The sequence below is a fragment of the Schistocerca americana genome, chromosome 5 (assembly GCF_021461395.2).
Source record: "Schistocerca americana isolate TAMUIC-IGC-003095 chromosome 5, iqSchAmer2.1, whole genome shotgun sequence".
In the NCBI taxonomy this organism is placed as follows: domain Eukaryota; kingdom Metazoa; phylum Arthropoda; class Insecta; order Orthoptera; family Acrididae; genus Schistocerca; species Schistocerca americana.
The window spans coordinates 248,980,036-248,994,206 of NC_060123.1; the positions used below are offsets into that span (position 1 = coordinate 248,980,036).

The 14,171-nt window shown below is 43.8% G+C and overlaps 1 protein-coding gene across 1 annotated transcript in view; it reads right to left on the bottom strand.

Annotated features, from left to right (window-relative positions):
* The window catches only part of LOC124616297 (putative ferric-chelate reductase 1 homolog), a 352,043-nt gene that overhangs the window by 63,158 nt on the left and 274,714 nt on the right, over positions 1-14,171 (bottom strand). The window contains exon 2 of the mRNA XM_047144600.1: positions 11,416-11,751. Within this exon, the coding sequence (XP_047000556.1) occupies positions 11,416-11,751 (336 nt within the window). The remainder of the gene's footprint in view (positions 1-11,415; positions 11,752-14,171) is intronic.

Sequence of the window (14,171 nt, forward strand, 5' to 3'; positions counted from 1 at the left end):
CCACATAGCTCGCGTGCGGTTGAAGCGGTATTGAATAGCGTATTTCATGACAGGTGGATTGGTCGTCGAAACCCCATACCATGTCCCGCACGTTCACCGGACCTAACGTCCCCGGATTTCTTTCTGTGAGGAAAGTTGGATATTTGCTATCGTGATCCACCGACAACGCCTGACAACATGCGTCAGCGCATTGTCAATGCATGTGCGAACATTACGGAAGGCGAACCACTCGTTGTTGAGAAGAATGTCGTTACACGTATTGCCAAATGCATTGAGGTTGACGGACATAATTTGGAGCATTTATTGCATTAATGCGGTATTTACAGGTAATCACGCTGTAACAGCATGCGTTCTCAGAAGTAATACGTTCACAAAGGTACATGTATCACATTGGAACAACCGAAATCAAATGTTCAAACGTACGTATGTTCTGTATTTCAATTTAAAAAACCTGTTACCACCAACTGTTCGTCTAAAATTGTGAGCCATATGTTTGTGACTATTACAGTGACATCTATCACAAAGCGAAAAAAGTGGTCCAACTAAAACATTCATATTTATGTACTACACGAATGTGTAATAAAAAAAAGGGGTTCCTTTTTTTAAAAAAACGCAGTTGATATCCGTTCGACCTATGGCAGAGCCATCTAGCGAGCAAACCATAGCGCCATCTGGTTTCCCCCTTCAAGCTAGACAAGTTTCGTTGTTTGTAGTTTTTTCGTTTGATGCTTATTTCGTGAGATATTTGGCCCGGCCACGATCAATGGACGACCCTGCATTGATGGAGTATCGCGTACACAAGGTATAGAAGGGCAGCGCATTGGCGGAGCTGTCATTTGTACTCGGGTGATGATGATGATCGTATGGCATTGTTGGCCGGGAGGCCCCATGCGGGAAAGTTCAGCCGCCGTATCGCAAGTTCTTTTTAGTTGACACCACTTCGGCGACTTGCGAATCAACGATGGACACACAACACCCAGTCACCACGAGGCAGAGAAAATCCCCAGCCCCGCCGGGAATCGAACCCGGGACCCCGTGCGCAGGAAGCGAGAACGCTACCGCAAGACCACGAGCTGCGGACTGTACTCAGGTGATTCGTCTGAAATGCCGTCAGACGTGATTATGGCCATACGATGGGAATTTACCGACTTTCAACGCAGAATGCTAGTCGAAGCTAGACGCACTGGACATTCCATTTCGCAAATCGTTTGGGAGTTCAATATTCTGAGATTGAAAGTGTAAGTGTGGCCGAGAATACCAAATTTCAGGTATTACCCCTCTCACCATGGACAACGCAGTGGCCAACGGCCTTCGCGTAACGGCCGAGAGCAGCGGCGTTTTCGTGGAGTTTTCGGTGCTTAGAGATGTGCAACACTGCGCGAAATAACCGCAGAAATCAGTGTGGGACGTACGATGACCGTATCCTCTAGGACAGTGCAGCGAAATTTGGAGTTAATGGGCTACGGCAGCAGACAACCGACACAAGTGCCTTCGCTAACAGCACGACATTGCCTGGAGCGCCTCTAATGGGCTCGTGACCATATCGGTTGGATCCTTGATGATTGGTAAACCGTTGTCTGGTCATAAGAGTCCCGATTTCATCTCGCAAGAGCTCATTGTAGGGTTCAACTACGAGCCGTGGACCAGGTTGTCAACAAGGCACTTTGCAAGCTGCTGATTGTTCCATAATAGTTCAAATGGCTCTGAGCACTATGGGATTTAACATCTGCTGTCATCAGTTCCCTAGAACTTAGAACTACTTAAACCTAACTAACCTAAGGACATCACACACATCCATGCCCGAGGCAGGATTCGAACCTGCGACCGTAGCAGTCGCGCGGTTCACAATAGTTTGGGCTGTGCTTACATGGAATGGACTGGGTCCTCTGGCCCAACTGAAGCGATCATTGACTGGACAAGACTATGTTCAGCTTCAGAGAGACCATTTGCCGCCTTTCATGGACTTCATGTTCCCGAACAACGACAGAATTTTTATGGATGACAATGCACTATGTCACGCGGTCTAATTGTTCATGATCGGTTTCAGGAGTATTCTAAACAATTCAAGTGAATTATTTGGCCGTCCTTATCGCTCGACACGAATCCCAACAAACATTTATGGGACATAATTGAGAGATCAGTTCGTGCACAAGATTCTGACCCGCAACAGTTTAGCACTTATGAATGGCTGAAGGGGCAGAATGGCTGAATATTTCTGCTGAGGTCTTGCAGTGACCGAGTCCATGCCACGTTGAGTAGTTTTACTACACCGGGCAAAAGGATGTCCGACACAATATTAGGATATAGCCCATGACATCTCACTTCAGTGGAGGTACGAAAACTCTTAACAGGCGTTCAAATTTAAATTCAGCTTTTTCATTGGTATAAATTTTCTTAAACATTTTACTGATCAGTTCACTAAGAACTCAGTTCCTCTACAGAAATGGTTTATGGTTTGTCCTCTACAACGACAGTTTGGCTCTGGACAACCAGTATAGTATACTCTTCTTTGGTGATACTGAATCTTGTTTTAACTGGAACCCCCTTTCTGAATAACCTACACTATAGGAAACTGCTACATATACCCTGCATGCAACAGAGGTCAGCAGAGGCTGGTTATCACGTTTAAATGTGCTACAAATGGTTCAAAGGGCTCTAAGCACTATGGGACTTATCTGAGGTCATCAGTCCCCTAGACTTGGACCTACTTAAACCTAACTAACCTAAGGACATCACACACACCCATGCCCGAAGCAGGATTCGAACCTGCGACCGTAGCAGCAGCGCGGTTAGTTTTCGACAGGATGTGACGTCATCCCTGCAGGCACTGAGGGCACTACATTGCTCCAAGCAGGAGGTCATTTTTCTTTGAGCACTGTGTGTGAAGTATTCGGCAAGTGTAGAGTATGAGGGATTTTAGAGGAGCAGTTGAGATTTCAGTACCATAGTCCAGTGGTCAAGTGCACCTACTAACAATAATTCGGGTTGGGTTAGATTCCCGCCGCTACTATCGCTTTTTTCTTCATTTGTTTTGCGTATGGTTGATTTTAGCCCATATATTGCTGTTTACGAAATGTAGATAATATATCGAAATTTTAATTAAAATTGAGAGCAGAACGTTATATCTGGAAGATTGTCGCAAGTGATGCACCCATTTCTGTGCATGCGCATCAGGAATCATGTAATCATAACAATCGTCTCATTTCATAAGCGCTTTAAGATACCGCAACGAGGATTTTTTTGCGAATGACAGCATGCAGAGAGGCACATATGTTATATGATAAACGCTAGAAACATTTTTTATTCACGGTGATATGGAAGTAGCTTGCTTCTCCATAGCAGTGAGAGGGCCAGAAAGACTGGACACGTAAATACAATAATGCTCTAAAGACTTACCCGTACAGCACGAGGGATTTTCGATTGTCAGTTTATGTACGAGTCCCACAGCCCAGTGCTCAAGCGCAACGACTGCCAATTAGTTGTCTCCCGTTCGATTCTAGCTGCTACTGTTTTTCCATTTTATTTTATTCCTCAAAAAGAAACGATTAATTACTAAATTTAAACGCCTTTAAATAGTTACATTTATGTAAGAAAAATTAATATATTCACTTCGGTCTCTATTGCTACCCTTGTAAGTCAAATTTCTATAGACCATCACGTTGTGGCACACTGGTAAGATTCTGCATGAGCCACCACGCTCTTCTCTACAGGAAACTATTACATAACTACATATACCCATAATGCATTCTCCGTACTGGTCAGCAAAGTGCACTGTGTAATCAATTGTGAAACGGCAATGTGCCTTTCGGGCTTTGAGCTAGCAAGCATTGCCACTTTCACATACTGTATTTGTCAGCACAGGAAGTTGCCCATTGAACTGTTACCCACAACAATGTCAACGTCGTTGCAGCATTCTTGCGTGGGGAGGGGGGGGGGGGGGGGTAGTTTGAAGATCTGCTTTTCAGTAGCCGACTATAATAAATACCCCACCGGCTAATGACTGCTGCTGCATACAAATTATGGCACAGTAAGTAGTGAGAAATTAATGCAACGTAACTATCACCTATTGCGGAGGAACAGTGAGCTTTGTCAGTCCAGACAACATTTGTAGCAGTTTCTGAAACAGTTGCGAAAAGGCAGCTACTGTCCTCTGAAAAGACGTTGCTTAAATATCGAAATTAACTGCCCAATTAAAGATGTTAATTGTGAATTGCCAGAATGAGTCAGTCATCCCACTAGACTCTACATCGTATCTATTATCGTCGCATGTAGTGCGGCGTTAATAGCGCATTTATTTTAGGAAACAGTAATGTGGCAAATAAGAGCGGAAATGTGATTTGGAAACCTCAGGCTGGTAAAAACGGCACCAATTACGGCCGTTAGGCGGAGGATACCGTACAGTCCCGACAGCATGGCGCTGGGGAGGCTCTAACACAAATAGGTACTCCTCCGCAAATTTCTGCACTACTTCGCCACGTTTTGCCAGCTGCAGGGGATGCTCGCCATTGGTTTAGACTAGATTCTAGAGGTTCATTCAGGTGTGAGTATGAGAAAAATATTAGGCCTAAGTGTCATGTAATATTTTGTGTAATGTAATATCTTGTATAGACACCTTTTATTAACCTGACACGTTCCACATCATTACGAAGTGTCGTATTCATGATGTATGGAACAAGTACTAATCTGGAATGAGATTTTCACTCTGCAGCGGAGTGTGCGCTGATATGAAACTTCCTGGCAGATTAAAACTGTGTGCCTGACCGAGACTCGAACTCGGGACCTTTGCCTTTCGCGGACAAGTGCTCTACCAACTTGCCCGCGAAAGGCAAAGGTCCCGAGTTCGAGTCTCGGTCCGGCACACAGTTTTAATCTGCCATGAAGTTTCAAGTACTAATCAGAGAGAGAGAGAGAGAGAGAGAGAGAGAGAGAGGGAGCTGAGGCACTTTTCAAAAATAAAGAAAGGGAAACGAACGCTCTTTCGTTCAACTGCGCTGAAGAGTAAGCAAAATATGCCCAAAGAGTATGCATTTAGCAAATGTCACAAATGAACTCAATATCACCCTCAAATGAAGAGCACTGTTCGTGCCACCATCTCACACACTTAATGCGCTGGATCCACTCCTCTGGAAACGCTAAAATTCTCTACTCACTTTTTTCAGTCTTTTCCTTAAAGCAGACTCCTTCGTACCAAGAGCAGCGGCAACCAAATTTGAAGTCATTCGGAAACACACACACACACACACACACACACACACACAGTAGAAATGTGCAGTTGTTCCCTAAAGAGAACATGCGCACTCTATCGTACAGAAACAATCATTCCTAGTGGAGTCAACAGATGGCAGCACACGTCACATTAGCAAAACATGTGGTTGCAGCAGGGTAGACTGGAAGCCAGTCTTTCACAACGAAGTCAAGAACTGAAAGGTACTGCTCACGTTTTCTGTGTGTAACTTATGCAACAGAGTACCAGACCTACATCAAGATAACTGGAAAGTGAGTCTTGCTTGTTTCACTCTGGAAACGCAGTATTTCTTCGGACAACTTCTACGAGATGTTTCTGATACCACTCTGAACACAACTACGTCAGATGCGAGCTAATCAGTTTAGTCAACTGTCAGGAACACAAACTGTGCTCGCTTTGGGGCCGCGCACTCTTCGGTACATTGCCCTATCTTCCATTTCGACCACCTATCGTCAGCTTCGCTGAGGCTCTCTGGACGGTGTGCCATGGCAAGAGGGCGTGCGTGGAAATATGGACGCACTTCTTATGCAGTGCACAAGCCCGGAGTGGGAATTCTAATAGACTAGAAGTAGCGTGCGTGCGGCTGGTGTATGGCGATTAACTTAGACGCCTGACGTGATCTTTCCTGGACCAGCGCGGCTCGTACCAGAGGCACCTCTCGAAAAGCGGCAGAGCGCCTTTGCCGCCGTTAACGAGGAAGTACACCGCACAACACAGCGACCTGAGACTGAGACTGAGCGTGGAAGCCGAGGGCTAACGACCGTCTTGCTGATCTGTAACTGGTGAGCATTTGCCGGATTTGTCTGTTTCCTGCAAAGACAGCGCTGTCTCCGGCTGTGACACTGACTTAACATAGACAAGTACCAGTGGTGCAGAGTAGACTGTGTCTAAAACAGTTGCGTAGTATGCGCGGTCGGCTGTAGTGCCACTCAAGTTAAATCATCCAAAGAAAAGTAAAAATTAAGCTTACGTCGGTAAGGTTCTTCTCCACTAATCGATTGCCTGTGTCATGGTTGTTTGGCAAGTTATTGCACCTGTCATTTGATTCAGTATTGAACTGGGGGCGATTATTTTTCTACATCGGCTGTCAATCAGTTTTGTTATTAATGTGCCAGTTCTTATGAGGTACGCCAGGGGAAGTTTTTGTATACATGATTTGCTTCAGTATTAATCTATGTACTATTACCTTTTGCAGCTGTTAAACTAAATCATTTTGGGTAATATCTTGTGAGGCACGGTAGATGGAGATTTGGGTGTGTGATTGCTTTATCATGACCTGTAAGCTTATTGTGTCTTTTTCTCTGTTATAGAGGTTAAATTTTGTATATTTTTTACTGTAAGGCGTCCCAGCACAGAGAGTGGTCCACGGGCATCTTTTACCTGTGAGCTGTCTACGACCTGATACGCCGCCTTCACGAGCAACTGCTACCGCTGCTTTTTCTTAAAGATTACAGCCGCAACTTCGTGTTTATCAGTTTTGTATCTTGATCTGGCCAGATCACTGTAGTTGTACCTGAACATTTTGGAGATTGTCATAGTTAAATTGTCAGTTGTTCTTCAACGGTTTCAGACGATTTGCTTTTTGAATATTAAAATTTTTAATATATTTATCTGTTGTGTTAGTCAATCCACTTACCTTGAATTTAAAATCCATTATACTATTGTCAATTGTGTTAAGGAGTTGGTCAATTTCCATACCTTAAAAACTTAAAATAATTTTATTTTTATTTTTTTAAGATTTGATTCAATTACAAATATCATTACTGTTATTATTGATTCTGCCATAAAGATTTCTGGCTAATTAACATTTTCTGTGTGAAGTTATGTTTTTCAAGTACCGGTGTATGCAAATATTTGACATGTAATAAATGGTGTAAGTGAAATCCCAGTGGCTTGTCGCCTACGTATGCATGTCTCCAAGGTATTCTACTCAATCGCACCTAGCGCAATACAATTCCAGCATTATTCCCCTATGTGACATGCTACATAATTTTAAATTACGTTAAGCCTTTAAATGGGTAACTAGCTGCAGTAAAGCTATGAGTTAGATCTTTTTTTTACTCTGTGCATATTACGAACACACACGTCTGTAAATCAAATATTGAAGCAGAAGCTTCAGGGATATGGAACAGTTCACTACTGGTGCGATTTGACATCCCTCCTTGTGTAATTTAGGTTGTGATCTTAATATGGGGGCCTCAGGATCCAGACAGGAAACATTACTTTTCTTATCCTGTCTACAAGAAATGTTTTCTTTAACTGGTCTTTTCTTTTGTTGCATCTTTGCTCAGTTGCAGTATGTCGTTTCCTACATACAAACTCGGCCAAACCATATCACTTCCTAAAAGAAGTACTTCATACATGAAACAACCTGTTCTGGTTGGATGGTTAACGCAACGAAACTACTAGATCATCAGTCCTTTTTTCCCCTAACATATAGGTCTGCTCGACTATTGATCAGAGAGAGCTTAACGCAAAACCCAGTAGAAGCAAACAAGGTCTACGAAGGGGCCAATAAAGGTAAAAAAAGAAAAAAAGCGAGACAAGGAAAACAACCTGTTCTGTAGAGAACAGTACCATACTAGCCAGTGAAATAAGAGAAACATTCCGTATCCTTCCAGATTTATATCACTAGATATCACAAACCGATACTGTAATGTTCCCATTACAGAAGCCAATACCCTCAGAACAAATTACTAAAGCACAGAACGTGTTCATAAGCTGAAATTAAAGAATTTATGACATTACTAGAACTAATCCTCAACTGCAATACATTCAGGGGTAATATTTAACAGTAAGATAGACTAGTCTTGGGCTCGTCCTTATCTGGTGCAACAGGAGGTATTTTCATTAACGCCTAATACAGTAAATATATCAGAATTTTAGTCCAAGGTGACTCGAGGGCTACGTTAATATTATAAATTTGTTCAGTAACGCACACAATTGATAATCAACATGGTGTCGAATATGGGTACCGACAAAGATCATCTCTCGATTTCCCAAGTATGTGTTGGTTCTGCAGGTAATATGTGCTCTCAAAACTTAGTACGGTAGAGAGTATTTTACGTACGGAACATAAGTGTTACTATCACCGGAAGTGAAACGATGTATCAGTGCAAAAGCCGTACGTGTATCGAGCACTTAGCAGAAGGTAATTTAAAGAACTCCCTAACGTAGCAGGAGAAGGAAACTAATACATTAAAATAGTATCTAAAAGAAGGGAGGGACAAGGGACTGTGGCGGCAGCTGCTACCACTGGAACTTATAACCTATTCTGGTCGAGTTCATTCCTATTATAGGAATGAATTTTGTTCTTTCGTGTCTTCTTAATTTTTATTGTGTTCTTTGCTTTGTTTTCGTGACACACCAAAGTTACACAAGGTTCTGGTTTTTTTTTACTACTAGTGTTCTACAAGAGGAACGAAATATCTGAAAACAAGAAGAATTTACGTTTTACAGAGAAAGAACCTACAGTGCGTATAAACAACGTTGATAGATAAACGTTTAATGACAGGCATTTGAACAGCTAACAAGTCGTAATTACAGGATAAGGAAAATAGTTTTCGACCTTATTTGGCACCTGGCAAGAAAACAAGATACAAATTATAATGGAAAAAGGGGCTATTACTGCGTTCTGCATACTTTCTGATGTGTTCCAAGCATATATTTCCTCGACCAAATAAATGTTTTCTGAAAGGTTTGGGTGATACTTTTCCTATTCTTTCAGCTCTCAGTAGTGTGAACAATTTACCATACGACCTTTGACAAGAACTTCCACTATGAATTCTCATTTGGTTATTATTGAACTGTACTGTCATTGCTTTTTTTATGTTTTGTTACTGTATTTCGATTTTTCCGTAAAAAGGATAAGCCCTCAAACTCCACAGCAGACAGCTTTCACAATACCGGCCATTTTGGCGCTGACGTGTAAACGAAAACGACCACTCAACGCAGACGGCTCAGTACAGCAATAAACCGCCAGGGCGCTGCAGTAGACGCACTTGGTGCAAGTACTCAATCGAAACAATGAAGTCGATAGTGTAAAAGGGGGCTTAAAGCCGGTATTACACTATCAAATATCTTTGTCAAAGAATTTTGGTGGTGTAACAGGGAACTTAGTCAAATGTCGTCAAATATGTGATCAAATCTAGGGCCACGCTGTAGATACGATCTTTAACAAATAAAAATAAAGTAATAATATAATAATTTATACTAATAATATGTAATAATAATTGTTGTTGTTTGGATAAGTAATTGAGAGATTAAAATTTACGCCGTGAATTTATCGAGTTTCGCACGTTCGAAGATGTACGGAAAGTAGCCAGGGCTCATATTTTTTTGTAGACAAAGTCTCATATCTGACCTCAGCTTCAATCATGACAATGGAGTGACTAAAACTACTAAAACAGAGAAAACTATATACGATTAAATAAAACATATATTCATTAAAACATAAACATTAAGATATGAATGACACGTAAAATTCTATCTAAATAATTGCAGATAATTCACAAATGAGAGCGACTTATTAATTCTGCGCCTCCTTTCTGCAAATATCAATATGTCTGACTGTGAAACCACACAAAATATTACGTCCTTCTAGGACAACGAATGACATAAGAGTGAGCTGATGCCTACTGGCTGTGACAAGAGAGCGGTGTTAACTCCTTTATTTTGCATTCTCTTGTCTTAAAAAATCGATACATATAATCTAAGTTAACTAAATTAAATATTGTCTGTGCTCGAGTGCAAATGGTTCCTTAAAGATCAAAGTCGCCGCTTGTCTTCTGTTCACTGCAATGTGACATGTTACCACGTGGAGCGTTAGCATCGCTGCAGCGTTCTGTTATCTGTAGTATTTTTATAAACATTGCCGGTAAATACAATAGGTGGGTACCGACAACTACAAAATTAATAGAGATGTATGAAGCTGATGAGGCGCTTTACAGTGTGAGGCACCCTGAATACAAAAATAGATTAAGACGATTGGAGACCTAACCTAACCTACCCCTCTCCTGTAGCAAGGAATTTGAGTGTTACAGTTAGTCTGTCTTCTGTAGATATAGCAGTTCTTAAGTTAGTATTTTGCATTGTGATATGACACACTTCACTGAGCACATACAGAAATTTATGCTCATCCATCCTTATGTAATTTATGTACGACTTGACGTTCTCCACTATAAGCTCACGTAACAAGTTTTGTTGAATGCTTTTATCGTGTCGTAAAACTCACGGCTTCACCCAGGTACGTTTCCTTTTTTCCCCGCTTCCCTTCCGTATGTGCACACAGTGCAATTGTGGTACATGCAACTGCTGCGGTTAATAACAAGTTGTCAGCCATCTTTAACTTTGACGAAAACTATGATGACAGTGTAATACCCCTTTTCAGCGCCACATCAAATATCTTTGTCAAATATATTCGACGGACATTTGATCACATCTTTGACAAAGAAATTTGATAGTGTCATACCGGCCTAAGGGACGGTCCTGTACTCACGGCTAGAGTTGTGGCAATTCGTGAATGAGTCGTTCATTTGAACGTCTCTAAATAAAGAATCGAATCGTGATACGGACGAATCATCGTTCAACAGAATCTTAAGAACGATTGCGTGTTTCCGAGTCGTGACGATTTCAAGTTCCAACGATTCATCGATTCTTAGTATGCTATGCTCCGAAGGCAACTTCCGAATCATGCCAGGTCGTGCCGAATGATTACGACCGCCAGATGGCAGTCAAGTGGAGAATGCGTGTGAACAAAGGAAGCTCAGAACGAACAAACGAAGTTCGTGGGCCGTAATATTACTCGCGAAAACCAAGCTGACACTTGGCGGTGGCTGACGGGAACGAGCGTAAAAGCATTTCCCATTTACTATTGCTACCATCAGCCCCCGCGCCGACGTCAGCTTAGTTTGCGCGAGTAATACACGAACTAGTGATGACAGAAACGATGTACAGCGAGTACACAGCTCCCAATACACACGATTTCAGACATGTCCTGCCATCTGTGAGTAAGATGTAGAACTTTTTGCATTCCGTAAGAATCGTGTCATCGCAGACTAGAATGAATCGTGAAAGAATCGTTAACGAATAGTAGGAATCAATTCGCAATGTGAGATTGAATCGTAGGAATCGAATCGGGAAAAAGAATCGTGTTGCCCAACTCTACTCACGGCGTATCGGCCGTTGCAGTTGATGGTCTTGGCGGTGTCGGGGTAGCTGGTGAAGGCGCCCTGGGCCTCGTCGGAGCCGGGCGCGCGGGCCTCGAGCAGGAAGCCGTGGATGGGCAGGCCCTGCGGCGACGCCAGCGCCACGGTCAGCTTACCGTTGCGCGCCACCTGCCGCACCGACGGCGTCACCGTGTAGGGCGGCGGCGAACTCTGCGGCGTCGAGCCGGTGTGGCGCGGCGTCATCGAGGCGCACGTGCCGTTGGGCGCGCCGCTGCTCAGCGCCCAGCCGCGCCCACACAGGCACAGCCAGAGCAGCAGCCAGGCTGTCCACTCTCGCATCTGCAACAAACGACATCTACCGTCACACCTGCTGCTCATTCACTTTCACGGTCTTATTTCTATAAAGATGGACGGAGGTTTCAGTTTAAACAAGGCTCTGGGTTCGGCATTCAGTACTCGGCGAGTCAGAAAGGACTTTACAGCTTTGAAATAATATATAAATTTGAGATAAATTACAGAATCGGCAGATGTGTCATTTTGTAGCAAACACCCTCAAGTTACTAAAATGTAGACTTTCACGGCCGGAAATGTCATGTCCATTATAATTATCCGGGCTGTTATGCCGTGGTCGGCTGATGAATTCTGTGTCAATTCCCAAGGTTTCGTCCCCGTCTGCGGGGGACATCTCCAAGGGGGTGTATAGCTCGATGGAAGGTCCAACACACCCACTGGCTCGCTACTGACTGCCGCTGAATTCAGTGACCGCGCTCTCCCGCGCCGAGGCGTGACGTCACGCGTTTTGGAAACGTCAGTGCAGTTGGCCGCTGGCCGCTGCCGTCGATCGCCGTTGCCATCACCCGGTGGTGGACGGGTGGTACACACCTTCAGCACCGGCATCCATATACCGTTTAATTTCACGCCCTCCCCCTTTCGATTCAAATTATTAGGGTGTTTGGCGATTTCGATTGCCTCCCTGTAAGAGCCTTTCGTAATATTCGCATGTGGCCGCTAGCACTTTCGTCTCCCCAAAACGAATAGAGCGGTTACCTGTTTGGAAAGCATGCTCCGCAACAGCTGATCGTTCCGTTTCTCCTTTTCTACAATTGCCCTTGTGCTCTTCCAAACGTTTTGAAAAAGGGCAATTGAAAAGGAGAAACGGAACGATCAGCTGTTGCGGAGCATGCTTTCCAACCAGGTAACCACCATATTAGTTTCGGGGAGACGCAAGTACTAGCGGCCACATGCGGATATTACGAAAGGCTCTTATAGGGAGGCAATCGAAATCGCCAAACACCCTAATAATTTGAATCGAAAGGGGGAGGGCGTGAAATTAAACGGTATATGGATGCCGGTGTTGAAGGTGTGTACCACCCGTCCACCACTGGGTGATGGCAACGGAGATAGACGTCAGCGGACAGCGGCCAATTGCACTGACGTTTTCAAAACACGTGACGTCACGCCTCGGCGCGGCGCGGGTGGGCACGGACACGGAATTTAGCGGCAGTCAGTAGCGAGCCAGTGGGTGTGTTGGACCTTCCATTGAGCTATACATCCCCTTGAAGAGGTCCCCCGCGGACGGGGACGAAAGCTTGGGAATTTACACAGAATTCCTCAACCGACCACGGGACAACAGCCCGGATAATTATAATGGACACAACCTCAAGTTCCATTCACGTTGAGCATGAGTACCCAATTCCGCCACCAGGAGCGCCAGAGTAGTGGACAGTTAAAATAGCCACTTTCATTGGCGCCGAGCGCACTCACTGTGTGTTATGGTTTCACGAATCGAACTCTACAAGAGCTGCTCGGCGTAAATTTGCACCGAGTTCGTTACAGAACCTCCAAGCAGGCTTACAATTCTCTCTTCGCACAAGAACTTTGATGGGAGAGGCTGTTCATTGCGACTTGATAAATCACCAAGTCGCCCGCGTGTTGTTGTTGTTGTTGTTGTCAAACAGGTTAGGGAGAGCTTTGCCCGCAGTGCACAAAAATCAACGAGACGCGCTTCTCACGAGACTGGCATTCCACGAAAGACTTTTTAGCAAGTAGTGCGTACACGTTTACACTTTGAAGCATATAGATTCAAAATGGCGCAGCACATTAGAGCTGCAAATAAGGTTGCTCATGGGGAATTCTGTGGGGAAATTTTGTATCCGACAGAGGACAAAGAGACATTCAACACAATCTTCAGCAATGAGTTAGCGTTTCATATCAGTGGCAGGGTGAAAACCAATAAGTGCAGAATTTGGGGCAGTGAAAATCCACAAGCAACCCCGTAATATGTTGAAGACAGCCCCGAAGTTAATTTGTTCTGTGCCCTTAGCAAACTGAAGTGTACGGCCCTTTCTTTTTCATGGAAAAAACTGGTTTTGTCTGCTTGAGTATGCTTGAAAACTTTAATTCCACAGTCCGACGAAAATGACAGATGGAATGGTTTACTACAAGGAAGGTGGTGTATCGTATTTCCTCACGGAAGTTCGAGGTTTCCTCGATAATCGCTTGCCAGGTCGCTGGATTGGTCGTGAAGGGCTAATCGCACGGCCATTACACTCCCACTGGATTTCTTTCTTTGATGTTTCATTAAAGACCGTGTGTATGTTTCTCTCTTACAAAACAATTTAGCCGAGCTGAAAATTCTATACTGCCGTTGCACAAGTTACGCCCAATTTGCTACAACGAGTGTGGGAAGAAATTAATTACCAGTGGGATGTTTGCCGCATCGCAAATGGTGGTCACATCGAACCAAAATGAGATTTGAC